This window comes from Arachis ipaensis, chromosome B3, assembly GCF_059453495.1.
Source record: "Arachis ipaensis isolate K30076 ecotype BB chromosome B3, ASM5945349v1, whole genome shotgun sequence".
Lineage (NCBI taxonomy): Eukaryota > Viridiplantae > Streptophyta > Magnoliopsida > Fabales > Fabaceae > Arachis > Arachis ipaensis.
The window spans coordinates 117,222,290-117,235,651 of NC_142438.1; the positions used below are offsets into that span (position 1 = coordinate 117,222,290).

The 13,362-nt window shown below is 33.6% G+C and overlaps 1 protein-coding gene and 1 pseudogene across 2 annotated transcripts; both read left to right on the forward strand.

Moving 5' to 3' along the window:
* Positions 1–1,155: 1,155 nt before the first annotated feature.
* On the forward strand, positions 1,156–2,365 carry LOC107634581 (remorin-like). Its single transcript, XM_016338011.3, has 4 exons — positions 1,156–1,371; positions 1,494–1,623; positions 1,867–1,948; positions 2,056–2,365. The coding sequence occupies exons 1-4, from the start codon at positions 1,269–1,271 to the stop codon at positions 2,254–2,256; spliced, it is 516 nt and encodes a 171-aa protein (XP_016193497.1). The 5' UTR covers positions 1,156–1,268; the 3' UTR covers positions 2,257–2,365.
* A 7,558-nt stretch (positions 2,366–9,923) lies between these two features.
* On the forward strand, positions 9,924–13,028 carry LOC107633489 (phytochrome E-like; annotated as a pseudogene). The gene is made up of 4 exons (XR_015907065.1): positions 9,924–10,070; positions 10,193–10,920; positions 11,552–12,262; positions 12,579–13,028. The product of XR_015907065.1 is annotated as a phytochrome E-like (transcript).
* The last annotated feature ends 334 nt before the right edge of the window (positions 13,029–13,362 follow it).

Consider the following 13,362-nt stretch of genomic DNA (forward strand, 5'->3'; position numbering starts at 1 on the left):
TCTCGGGTACATAGTACCTACCTGCCTAGGAAGGGGGAGATATTTTTTTGTTGACCAATGCAAAAAGAAACCTTTTCTTTATTTCTGCTTCATGTTTTATTTCTGTTTCTCATAATTTTGTCAACAATTTCGTCAGCCCTTGTCTTTTGCGAGCCTGCTTCTCACGCGGAAATGCGTGCAACAATACACAGGGTTTAGGCTTTGGCTAAAGAGAAAATTCCATTTGCAGCACCTAGGTTCTTACATTTATATAATCTCATCAAATTAATAAAAATATTTTAAGCATGGAATATTTAATGCTTTCATTTGTTAAATGACTTAAATCCAATGGGCTCACAACGTTACCATCATTTAATTTTGGTAATTGCTTTGATTTAAAAAGAACCTAAACCTTTTATACATCTATAGAAATGCAGTGGCAACCCAGAAAAATGACAAGTGGTCGATTAGAGTAATTATATCCAATAAGTGTGAATAATTTAATTATTAGTTGTTATCGGGTTCATATTTTTTAATTTTGAAATTCATCTACCAAAATAGCCATTTTTGTCCATCTTTTACAACGTTACCAGTTGACAGAAAATGTCTTCAAAACAACCACTTATCATCTTTGTACGTTACTGTCATACCTTTTATAAGTGTAGAAGGTTTTGGTTCTTCTACACCAGTTTAATTTTTGTTGCAACTATCTCATACTAGCATAGGAAGACAAGGCTATAACTTAAGCACCAGAAAAATTCTACTTTCCTACCTCTATGGCGATACTACATATTAAAGATGGTATGAAATATGAATTTAATCTCTCAGACTACGTATTATGCATCAAAACTCAACATCATTGTGACATTCGTGTGATTAAATTGTAAGCATCATCTGCATTTAGAAACAACAAATTACAATGTGGCCACGTTGGTATAACGAATTAATAAAAGGCTAAATCATGACTCTTGTTGTCAATTCAATCAGTGAATCGAGGGCTCTTTCAAAGAGGCAAGATAGAACATCATCTAATTAATTACTGATTAAGGACAAATTAAAAATAATAAAAAGGTATCGCAACGTAACATTATTCGGTTACGCTTTGGTTCAAGAGCTGTTGCGTTGAGCAAAGAGGCATATATTATATATACTTGAGAAAATGTTATTGGGAGTGGGAGCGCCTCTTAAAGAAGACTGGGAGTTAGGAGTTATTGTTAGAATCCAAAAGAAATTAAAGGTGAAGCTTCACATATAGTGGTCTTCATCGGACTCTGCTAATACAGCTTAGGATGTTCATGGGAGAGACCTCTGACAATAACTCAAACTCATCGGACTCCGAGGATGTTCCTCACTACTCTTATACCGAAAACAATAAACTCCTCAAATATCAAGGTTCACACTCTCCTCTCTTCCCTTGATACTTGCATTATTGTTGGTGCTTGTGGTTGCCACTTTTCTGCATATAAATAAATAATAATGTTACCTTAATTGCTGTGTCAAACGTTTTCGTATAGAGGCTGCAACTTCTTCTGCCAGAAAGGATACAGGGGATTTAGATGGTCCGCTTGCAAGACTTGAAGCAGAGAAGAAACGGGCTTTGATTAAAGCATGGGAAGAAAGTGAGAAGACTAAAATAGACAACAGGTATATTCATAAAGTTCCATACCAGAAAAACCTAACTTACTTCAAAAGTTAATTCAAGAAGTAAGAGTTGTCTCATATTTATAAAAATTAATAGACTTGTCTCACATTTATAAAAACTACTGACTTTAAAATTTAGACAATACGAGACTTAATATCTTAAATATGTAAAATAATATCACGTAAAATAATAGGATATTTATTCTGTGGTATATGTTAGTATATGAATTGGGTTAATATTAACAGGGCTTATAAGATGCAATTTGCTGTTGGATTATGGGAGGATAGCAAGAAAGCATCGGTTGAGGCAAAGCTTAAGAAAAATGCGGTAATATATACCTGCTTTATTTGCTCCATTAATTATTCCATGTTAATTACATCCCTTCGTTTGATAAAAATGCGATCTAAATGCACGGGTTTAATTTGTTATAATAGGAAAAATTGGAGAGAAAGAAGGCTGAGTATTTCGAAAAGATGCAAAATAAAATTGCCGAAATTCATCGGATGGCAGAGGAAAAAAGAGCAGGAATTGAAGCTCAAAGAGGGAAAGGATTGCTCAAGATAGAGGACACTGCTGAAAATTTTCGCACACGTGGCTATTCCCCAAAGAAAATTCTTTCATGCTTTACTGCTTAAGCTTTTTTTATTTGTTTTTTAAAGAAAGGACCAGACTCTCACAGAGTCACAGTCACCGCCTTCTGTGATTGTTTTCCGGTATAATGGTATGTGCTGTTGACATAATCGTTATTAGGCCTGGAAAAAAACCCAAGACCGAAATAATGTGATTGAAAGATAAAGATAAAGATAAATTAATTTTTTATATTATATTTGATATAACTTATAAAATATAACGAATTGAAATGTATTTTAGTATTATGTTTAATTTAAAATAAATATAAAAATTAATAGATAAATTTAAAATTTAAAAAGTTAAATAAATATATTTTTTTAAAAAATTATTATTAAAATTTTATTTTTTATTTTTAAAAATTTTAATTTTTTATATTTGTTTTTTAAAAATAACTAAAAAAGTTAAAATTTTGTGTTTTAAAATTAAAATTTTAGTTTTAGTGTCCGATACAATCTTATAGTTATTCTTATTATTCATTTAAACCCTGCTTATTTCAGTGTTGCTTTAGTGCTTCTCATTTTCGGTTAGGGAACGCATTGCCATTTACAATGGTTGCTGATCTTTTCCTTTATTTCATCATGTAACATGACTATTAGTCTACTACCCTCCTAATTCATAATCCCAACAGAAGATTCATCTAAAGAAAGTTTTAAATAATTTTTCACAGCATATACGATATGGAGTATACTCTCATGGATATTCATATCATATATAGTATTTGTGTCTTGTCCCAAAAAACATAGTCAAGTCCAGAAAGAATAAAAGTTCATTCAATAAAGATGGTCTTATTTATGAGGTTGGACACGACAACAGTAATTCAATCTTTTTTATTTAAATAAGTAACTAACTCTTAAGATATCTTTTATCTATTTAGATGGAAGATCTAAACAACTTCCTTAAAAAAGAAGATCTACTATAAATACACTGACACACTCATGTATATTTAGAATCTAATTTATAAAAAACCTACTTTAAACTCTTGCTAACTTAAGTATCGGAGTCCCTTGCAGGTACCACCCACCACCTCCTTACGAAGAACTCAGATGGTGGTACTTCGGCATCAACAAAGTCAGACGCTGCCCTAAAAGGAGTCTGTACCTCACGTTCAGGCGCAAATCCATCCGTTTCAGGTAACCTTCAGAATATTGGTATCGTTGCCGGGGACTTGGAAGTCTACACTCAATTGTCGCGGATAATCAATTTGAGGACAGTCACACGACATCTGAATCAGAATCAGAACCTCATAACAACGACTGATCACTCGTGATACCTCCGCGACATGAAAGAGTGAGTGGCCCCACGGAGAGGGTACATGGAAAAATTCATCACCGCGGCAAATCCATTCGTAACTTCATCCACCCGAGGATGAGGAGCCCCTCATCCTACAATGATAAATGGGGCTGGTACACGGGCAACACGGTCAATTAGAGCAAATTGAGCAAGAGATTGAGCGACAAAGAGAAGTAGAAAGAGATTTGCGAAAAGAGGTACGATGACAAAGAGAATTGGAAGAAAAGCTTTCAAAATTGGAGGCCGACCTTAGAAGTCGGGGTACTCAGGCTGAATGGGAGGAAAACCCTCTTGGAGAAGAGGATCCGTTCATTGAAGAGATCATGCGAGTCAGGTTTCCTAGAAACTTTAAAAGTCCCGACATGAATCTCTATGACGAAACGACCGACCTAAGGCACCATCTTAGCAATTTTAAAAGTCGGATATACCTAGCTGATGCGTCCAATGCAACTCGCTGCAAAACTTTTCCAACCATGTTAACAAAAGAAGCAATGAAGTGGTTTGATAACTTACCACCCAGGTCGGTGACATGTTTTGACGACCTAGCAAGGAAGTTTCTTACCCGATTTTCAATTCAGAAGGATAAAGTCAAGCATGCTCTAAGTCTCCTAGGGGTTAAACAAGTAGGAAAATTTATCTAAGATTATATGGAAAGATTCAATAAAGTTTGCTTAGAAATACAAAACTTACCTCCAGAAGCGGTGATAATTGGGTTGGTTAACGGCATTAGAGAAGGGTCGTTTTCTCAATCTATATCCTAGCAACATACGATCTATTTGTATGAAATACAAGAACGAGCGGAAAAGTACATTAACATGGAGGAGAATTCTCGACATAAAGAGCGAGTTCCAAGGTAAAACCCTCCCTACCAAGTTCGGGACAAAGATAAGAAAGCGAAGAAAAAAGAGAAATACAACTCGAAAAAGCTATGAAGATATCATAACTATACCCCACTCTGAGTTTTTCTTGTCGACATCTACAGAAAAATCTGTCACATTGAAAAACTTCCACTTCCTTGTCCTATTAAGCACAAGAAAGCTGGAAGTCGGACGGAGTATTGCGAGTACCACAAACTATATGAGCATTCCACTAATGATTGCTATGATATGAAAAATGTGATAGAGAAACTAGTCAGAGAAGGTCGGTTAGACAGATATCTTGCAGATAGGCCCGACGATCCAGGGAAAAGGAAGAGAGGCGATGAAGACGGAAATCAACTAGATTGACCACCACAAACCCCTGACAAACACATTCACATGATTGATGGAGGGTTTGCAGGAGGAGGCATAACGAAGTCTTCTCGAAAAATGCATCTAAAAGAAGTCTACCAGGTTGGCGAGGAAAAGGAAGTTCCCGACTTACCTACAATCTCGTTCACTAAGGAAGACGCCCAAGGAGTGACTCTTGGTCATGACGATCTAGTTGTGATCACTATGATACTTGCCAATGCAAACCTCCACAGAACTCTGATAGATCAAGGAAGTTCGGCTGATATTGTAACACCTTTATTATCAGAATGTTACGCTTTCGACTGCGCCACTCTGATAGCGAGAAGTATTACGATGACTTCATATATTTAATAATGAAATAGGGGTCTTTGACTCGAAACCGTATTGCTGTTTTCATTTAAAAGAAAAACGAAAATATTTTTTTAACTAAAAACAAATAAGCATATACATATAAACAAAACTTCTTACTCAAGCAACTTACAAATATTATATACATACATGTTATTACAGTCATGACTCATATCCCTTTTTATAAGAATATAATAATAAAGGTGAGAAAAAATCTATAACATATGTATACAAACAAAAACAACATATCTAAGAACTTAAAAGAAATTTTGTAAGCTTCCTCATTCGTCCTAAAAAGATAAAGCTGTAGGGGTGAGAACATTGTTCTCAAAAAGATTTTTAGTAGAGGGTTTAAGAATTGTCACAAGAAGATACGTATAAAGAGAAGAATTGATTTCAAGGCAGTGATTATCGTTTGTACTATAAATCTTTTAAAAACCACTGATCATCCAAAATATTTTCAAAAAACTAATATTTAATTATCTAGAAATCTAAAAACCTTTCTTTTCTTATAAGAAAATCTTAATCAGTTTTTTAGACTGTATGAATGACTAACCTGTTCTAAGCATAGGTTTATTAAGTCTATGCTAAATCAGCTTGATCTTTCATACTTTACTAAAACCTCAATCAAAAAAAAAAAAAATCACAGCCTTTATCCCAGAGCAATTCAATCAAATCAACAATCAAACCATCACATCAGGAAAACAACCCTCAGCTTCACCATCATCAGCATGAGGGATTTCTCAGTTGCACACATATATGTTACAAACAAGGAAAAAACAGATAGAATACAAATACAACAAGTATGACAAACAGCAAATAAGCATAGTTGAACAAATAGGCAAACAAAAATAATGCACACTCAAGTAAAACATACAAATGCATATGATGTATGCCTATCCTATGGCTGATGATATCATCTGTCGGTTACATAACTAACCCGACACGTCCTGGTAGCTAACTGTGGACAGTCCCTCTATACACGCATCCCCAAACTCAATAATATCCATGGTAAAAATTCCAAACTCATCTATGGAGGTGACAAAATCCCAAACTCAAATTCATATATATATATATATATATATATATATGCATGCCTATGAGGGAATTCGGGGAGTTAAAGTGGCCGGTCACATCTTATGTACAGAGGGTGAATAATTTGTCTCAATTTTGCAAGTCACATATACTTTTAATTCATTATTTTTCAATGTCATTATCTTTATCATTCTTCATTATCACACCTCCCATTCCGTTCATCAATAATTTAAACTCAACATAATTATTTTTTTTCTAAATAAATCAAACTCAAAAAGTATAATCTTTAAAACTAAATCTTTCTAAATAATCACTTCAAATGAAGCCTCTAATTTTTATAGAAATTTCGGCAACATCTATTCTAAAATCCAGACTCTGTCATCCTCCTCGAGTCCCATCCAAATATTCCTAAAACCATTCTTAACCATTTTCAAATAGCAAATCATTTTCAATAATCAAACCGTTTTCAAATATCAAATCATTTTCAAATTTATTTTAAACCAAATTCCGATATAAAATCAAGTTCGATATCAAACCAAATTTCATATTAAATCTATTCTAAAATCAAATCATTTCTAGAATTAAACTAAATTCTAATATTAAATATTTTCAAAAGTTAACTCGTTTTCAATAACAAAAATATTTTCAAATCCAAGAAAACTAATTCGGCAACCGCTAATTTAATAAAATCAACAACTCAAAATATTTAACCCTCTCAAACAGTCAATAACCACCAGACAAATAATTACAATCATCCATAATAACTCAATTCAGTCCCTAAGTCTTACGAAATCACAAAAATAAAATTTTTGCATTAATATCGACTTGTAACAACTCTTAAAAGTAAAATAAGTTTAAGAAAAGTGCCCTATCTCGAATAATTGAAACCCGAAAGCTATGCAGAGTATCAAAATCCCTTTTTCTCGGCTCGCATTAGCGGCAGCCACAACCACAGCTCCAGACCATTTCCGCGGTAATAACCGCAACTTCAAACACGACATGCAAGAACCGCAACTCAAACTTATCGCAAAAATGCAGCAAATTCATCAGCAACATAACGGAACAACGATTAAAAAAATTTTCGGAGCAAAATAATTCATCGTACAAAGAAAGGAACCAAGAACAAAGCAGCGATAGCTTCGACGGTAATTCCAGCGACACTCGCGCCATACTCAGTGACCAGAATGATGGCGGAGCAGCTCCAACAGCCGCATACAGCTCGGCGGCAACCTCCAATCCACAACAACGGAAACCACACCGACAACACCCCCTCCCCACTGTCACCTTCTCTCTTTCCGGCGTCCAGTTTCTAGTGGCAAACTCACCCATCGGCGGCAAGGCAAAACGGCGGCAATCCTCTCGTGCGTCCTTCGTTCGCGATTCCACGATGGCGACAGAGACAAGTTCGGCGCTGGAGATTTGATGAAGCTGGCGGAGACGAGCTCCCTCTCACGCGTTGTTTCTCTTCTCGGCGACAGAACGGCTCCTCGCACTTGCTTTCTCTCCCTCCTCGACAGCGGTTGACGGATCGGCGGTGAACTGGACGCGGTGAGGCAGCGACGCGATGAGACACGAATGACGAGCTCCAAGCCGGCGGTAGCATCCTCTCCCCTCGCCTCACCCTTCTTCCTCGTCTCCCTCTCCGCTTCTCTTTCTCTATTTTTGGTATATACTGCTGTTGTGTATAGTGTTTTGTGTGCTACTTTAGGAAGAAAGGGAAAGGGGGTGGCGGCTAAGTTTAGGGTTAGAGAGTATGGGTGTGTGTTAAATTGAAATTAGGATTAGGGTTTTAATTTGGGAATTTTTGGGTGGTTTGATAATTTTAAAAAAAATTAGGAATAATATAGTAATTGAAAACTAATTTTAATCCAATAAAATCATATTTAAAAGAAAGCACCAGTTATTCATAAATTTATAAATTATTTTTAAATAATTACTCTAATTTAAGAATTAGAGATAATAAAATTAATTTTTTTAAAATTATAAAATAAAATTTAAAATTTAATTATTTAAATTAAAATATATAAAATTTTTATTATTATTATTATTCAATTACTAAAGTTTTAAATTATAAATAAGAAATTGTCTAATATATATATATATATATATATATATATATTTAAATTAAAATATATAAAATTATTATTATTATTATTATTCAATTACTAAAATTTTAAATCATAAATAAGAAATTGTCTAATATATATATATATATTTTAAAATATAATCTTAAATAAATATAATAAATCATAAATAATTTATTATTTAATTTTAAAAAAATTTGGAGTCTTATAGATATATTGTTTAAACCTGCCTTTGACAAACTCGGGTTAAATGAAAAGGAGCTGAAAGCTTATCCAGATAACCTCTTTCTATTAGGAGATATACTCTTCCAAACTCTTAGTTTCATCTCATTACATACTACTTTTAGTAAGGGTATAAAATCAAAAATCTTAAGCGTTGACTACATTGTGATCAATGTGATATCAACCTATAATGACTTAAGAGCACCTACAATGGTGAGTTCCTCTTTCACTTTTTTCTGACACATAGGAACTCTAACCATTGGAGGAGAGAAGGAATGAGTTCCTGTACGGATCTCAAGGTGAGGGAGTCCCTCTAAACAGGGACTCAAGTTAACCAATAATAACTTGCTATTTGGCAAGTTATTTTAAAAAAATAATAATATAAAATCTGAAATAATTAAATAATTATATTAAATAATGAAATAATAATTAAATTAGTAATAATTATAATAAAAATTATATTAAATAATTATATTTTTATTTAATTAATAATTTATATTAATTATTTAAAAAATAATTAATTAGATTAAATAATTAAATTTTTATTTAGTTAGTGATTTATATTAATTATTTATATTATAATTAATATTAAATATTATTTATATTATTATATTAAATTATAATTAATTAAATTTACTTACATTAAAAAATAAATTTAATTTTTACACCTTACAAAATAATTCTTAGTTGAGTTAGTTATTTTTATTTTTAAAATTTAAAATGCTAACGATATTATTAAAATTAGCAATTGTAAACACAAAACTATAAATTAGTGTAATCCTGAATTATATATTGTGTATTATTATTATATATGAATTTATTTAATATTAATATCTTTTAATAGTGAATTATTTTTAAATTTATAAATTTAAATAATATTATTAAAAAAATCAATTACATTAATTTTAAGTATTTTAATTAGTTAATTAAGTGGGACCACAACAGGGACTAAAGTTAGTTCCTCCTAATAGAGAAAAGAGAGATGCTTTGAGTTCCTATTTACCGTTTATGATGCAAAAGCTGATGTGGAGTTACTTTTTATGACAGGTGGGTCATAAATAGGAACTGAGATGAGTTCCCTACTGGAGATGGTCTAATAGATTGGACAACTTTAAATCGGCTAGCTGCAGTAGTTTCTACGCTTTACCTATGCATGAAATTCTTGACCTCAGAGGGAATTGCCACTGTTAAAGGAGATTAGAAGTTAACAAGGAAGTGTTATAATCAAAGCCTAAACCTAAGAGGCAGCATAAAGGTAAGCAAGTCAACACTATTGAACTCGGCAGTATTCGAGCACGAGAAAAGCTACAACCACAACCTAGCAGAAAAATAAAAGAGGTTCAAATCGGAGATCGGGTAGAAAAGACAACAAACATCAGGGCTAGTCTTGATGAAGGATTAAAGACAAAATTTGTTGAAGTCTTACAACAAAACACCGACCTCTTCGCCTAAAAAGTTTCCGATATGCCTGGTATACATCCTGACCTTATGTATCATAAGCTTGCTGTTTACCTAGGCTCACGACCTGTCCAACAAAGGCTTGGCCCTGAAAGAACACAAGTCATGGAAAAGCAAGCCTGGGCTCTACTAGAAGCCGAGTTCATAAGGGAGGTAAAATACCCTTTGTAGCTAGCTAATATGGTACTTGCGAAAAAACAAAACGAAAAGTGACGGATGTGCGTTGATTATACCGATCTCAATAAAACTTGTCCTAATATCAAGGATCTCAATAAACTTTGCTGTGTGACATGCTCCTTCGTGACGCACCGTTTGGGATTGTTACTCAATCTCCTAATATCAAGGATCTTGTCAAGTGTGATGGGGCTGCCCTGTATTAGGATGGGAACTGCTGGTTGTTAGGCACAACGCCGTCCAAATCGCAGGTAAAAGACATTGTTGAATGGTTGCTTAGTACTCACGGCAACTCAACCGGTTTGAGTACAGACAGTTTGGCTGATGCTGGTTATCCTGGTGCTGCTTTTCTTGGGGATGCAGTGTGTGGCATGGCGATGGTGCGAATCAGTTCGAGGCATTTCTTGTTCTGGTTCCGGTCTCACACTGCTAAGGAAGTTAAGTGCATTTTTTGAAGTTGTTAAGAGCAAAAGTTCGCCTTGGGAGGCTTCCGAAATCAATGCTATTCACTCATTGCAACTTATAATTAGAGATTCATTTCACAATTCAGAGAATAGTGGTATTAAGGCTATGAACTACATATACAGAAGTGATGCTGGGATTGATGAGCTAAGTTCGGTAGCATTTGAAATGGTGAGGTTAATTGAGACGGCAACTGTGCCGATTTTCGGGGTTGACACAGGTGGCCTAATCAATGGTTGGAATGTGAAAATTACGGAATTGACAGGTTTGCTGGCAAATGAAGCTATTGGAAAATCACTAGTGAATGAAGTAGCGCATGCAGACTCGCGCAACAATCTTGAAAATATTCAAAGTAAATCACTGCAAGGTAAATCATTTCTTGTGGGAAAGTTCAATTGCTACTGTATTTTTAGGTATTGCTAACTTAATCAAATGTCAGATATGATTCAGCTTGAATAAATTTCTCTCAACTTTCCTGGTAGCGAATTATTTGAGCAATCTTTTAGAATTTGATTCAATTTTTATCATCCGAAATTTTCAAAATCTTCGTTATTGATTCTGACCTACACATAGTTTATTCCTCGTTAGACTTCAATTTTTAAATATTCCAAGTCTGTGAACAACACAAGATTTTGTGGTGTAAACTTTGCAGAGCTATGCGTGAACGAATGTATTTGGTTTTCCTCGGTTGTAACTGTTGAATTTCATCAGCTTTAATCCAAAATCAAAATACCAACGTTATGTATAATTCAATATGCTTTTGAAATGATGTGAAAATTGGAGTTTTATTTGCAAATGGATTTTATTTCTTCTCTTCCTAAATTCTCTTGTTTTCATAGTTTCTGTCATTCAAGATCACCCCATATGCAGAATATCTTAAAGGAAACAAGTTAAATTATTGAAATAAAATTATGCTAAGATCTATAGCAAAGCATATCATATTTTTAATAATCATATATTCATATTTCTATATGAATTAACTGGTGATGTGTTTTCAGGCTTGGAAGACAAGAATTTTGAGTTGAAATTAAAACACTTTGGGAACAACACAAAATGGAGTTGTATATCTCATAGTGAATGCTTGCACAAGGAGAGATTACACAAATGCTGTTGTTGGGGTATGCTTTGTAGGCCAAGATACCACTTGTGAGAAAGTTGTTCTAGAGAAATTTGTCAAGTTGGAAGGTGATTACAAAGCTATCATACAGAGTCTCAATCCGAATGGAATGCAGCCATGGAAAGGATAACTAAGTGGCTGGAAGAGAGATGAAGTCATAGGAAAACTTCTTCCCGGGGAAATCTTTGGAAGCTTTGTTAGACTGAAAGGTCAAGATACACTGTCTAACTTCATGATCTTGCTTTACCGGGGAATTAGCGGACAAGAATTCGAGAAGTTTCCCTTGGGATTTTTTGATAGAGGCTTACATCACTGCTAACAAGAGGATCGATACGAGTGGGAACATGATTGGCTGTTTCTGCTTCTTGCAGATTGTATCTCGCGATCCGAATCAGCCTTGGGATGGACAAAATCTTCCTCAGAGGAGGAAGAGAATATCTGAGTCTAAGGAGTTTGCTTATATATTACAAGAGATGATGAATCCTTTAAACGCATAAGCTTCTGGAGAAAACAGCTGTCTCAGAAAGCTAGAAACAGTTTCTTGACACTAGTGCTGCTTGTGAAAGACAGATATAGGAAGTATCAATGAAGGGTAAGTGATCGTGATCCATTTTCATAGGCACGTTGAATTCCGATCCTTAATTTCCTTTCTTGACTTATATGTTATATCTCAAATTTTAAAAGATTTACGTTTCAAAGTATCTGTCAGACACCCTTAATTTAATTGTGATGATAATTTATTAGTTACAGACTAAATTTATCACCTATCTTAACATTTCATGTATGTGTTATTTGTTATTTTACAGTTATTTAGAAATATATGAAACAATATAATGATTTTATGCATAACTAATTTCCCCAGCTAAACAAAAAAGACTGACTTTTCTTAAATTAAATGCTAATAATAGCAGCAGTGTGCAGCTAAACATGGAGGAATTTCTTCTTGGGAGTATTCTAGATGCCATTGTGAGTCAAGTGATGCTGTTGGTGAGAGGAAAAAGCTTGCAGCTGTTTCATGAAATTCTGATGAAATGAAAACACTTGCTCTGTATGGTGACCAAATAAAGCTTCAAGTGGTCTTATCTGAACATTCTGCTTAATGTAGTCAACCATACACCATCTCCAAAGATTTCACCTGGTTTGAAGATAATTCAGGACGGCCATGAGTTTATCCATTTCAAGTTCAGAACTTATTTTTATCTCTTTATCATGCTCTTTTATCAGCTTGCCATTTTTTTTTTCGAAATTTAATACTAAAGTGTCCTCCTTTTGAAACTAATTACCTAAATATCACTATTTTTATACTACGATAATGATCGTAATTAAAAATAAAATAAAAAAATAAATTAGTTGTCATCTTAGTAAAAGAGTGACATTTAAGTAATTAGCTCAAAAAAGATATAGTATTTTGATAATAAATTTTAAAAAAGTAAAACGTTAGTAAAGCGACCTTAAAAAATTTATTATTAGTTACTGCCCCAGATTTAATTTACCAAATTTTCTCCTCTAGTGTCCTACTAAATGAATGAGCAAGTGGGATGAGAATATGTATAAAAGAAGAATAATGAATAAGGTTATCTAAAATCAAGATGTTTCCGGCTAAATTAAAACTGGAGTTAGTTATTTGGAAGTGAAGGGAGTAATATGATTGCTAACATATCTTTCCCACAATGGATCGGTGTCTTAAACATC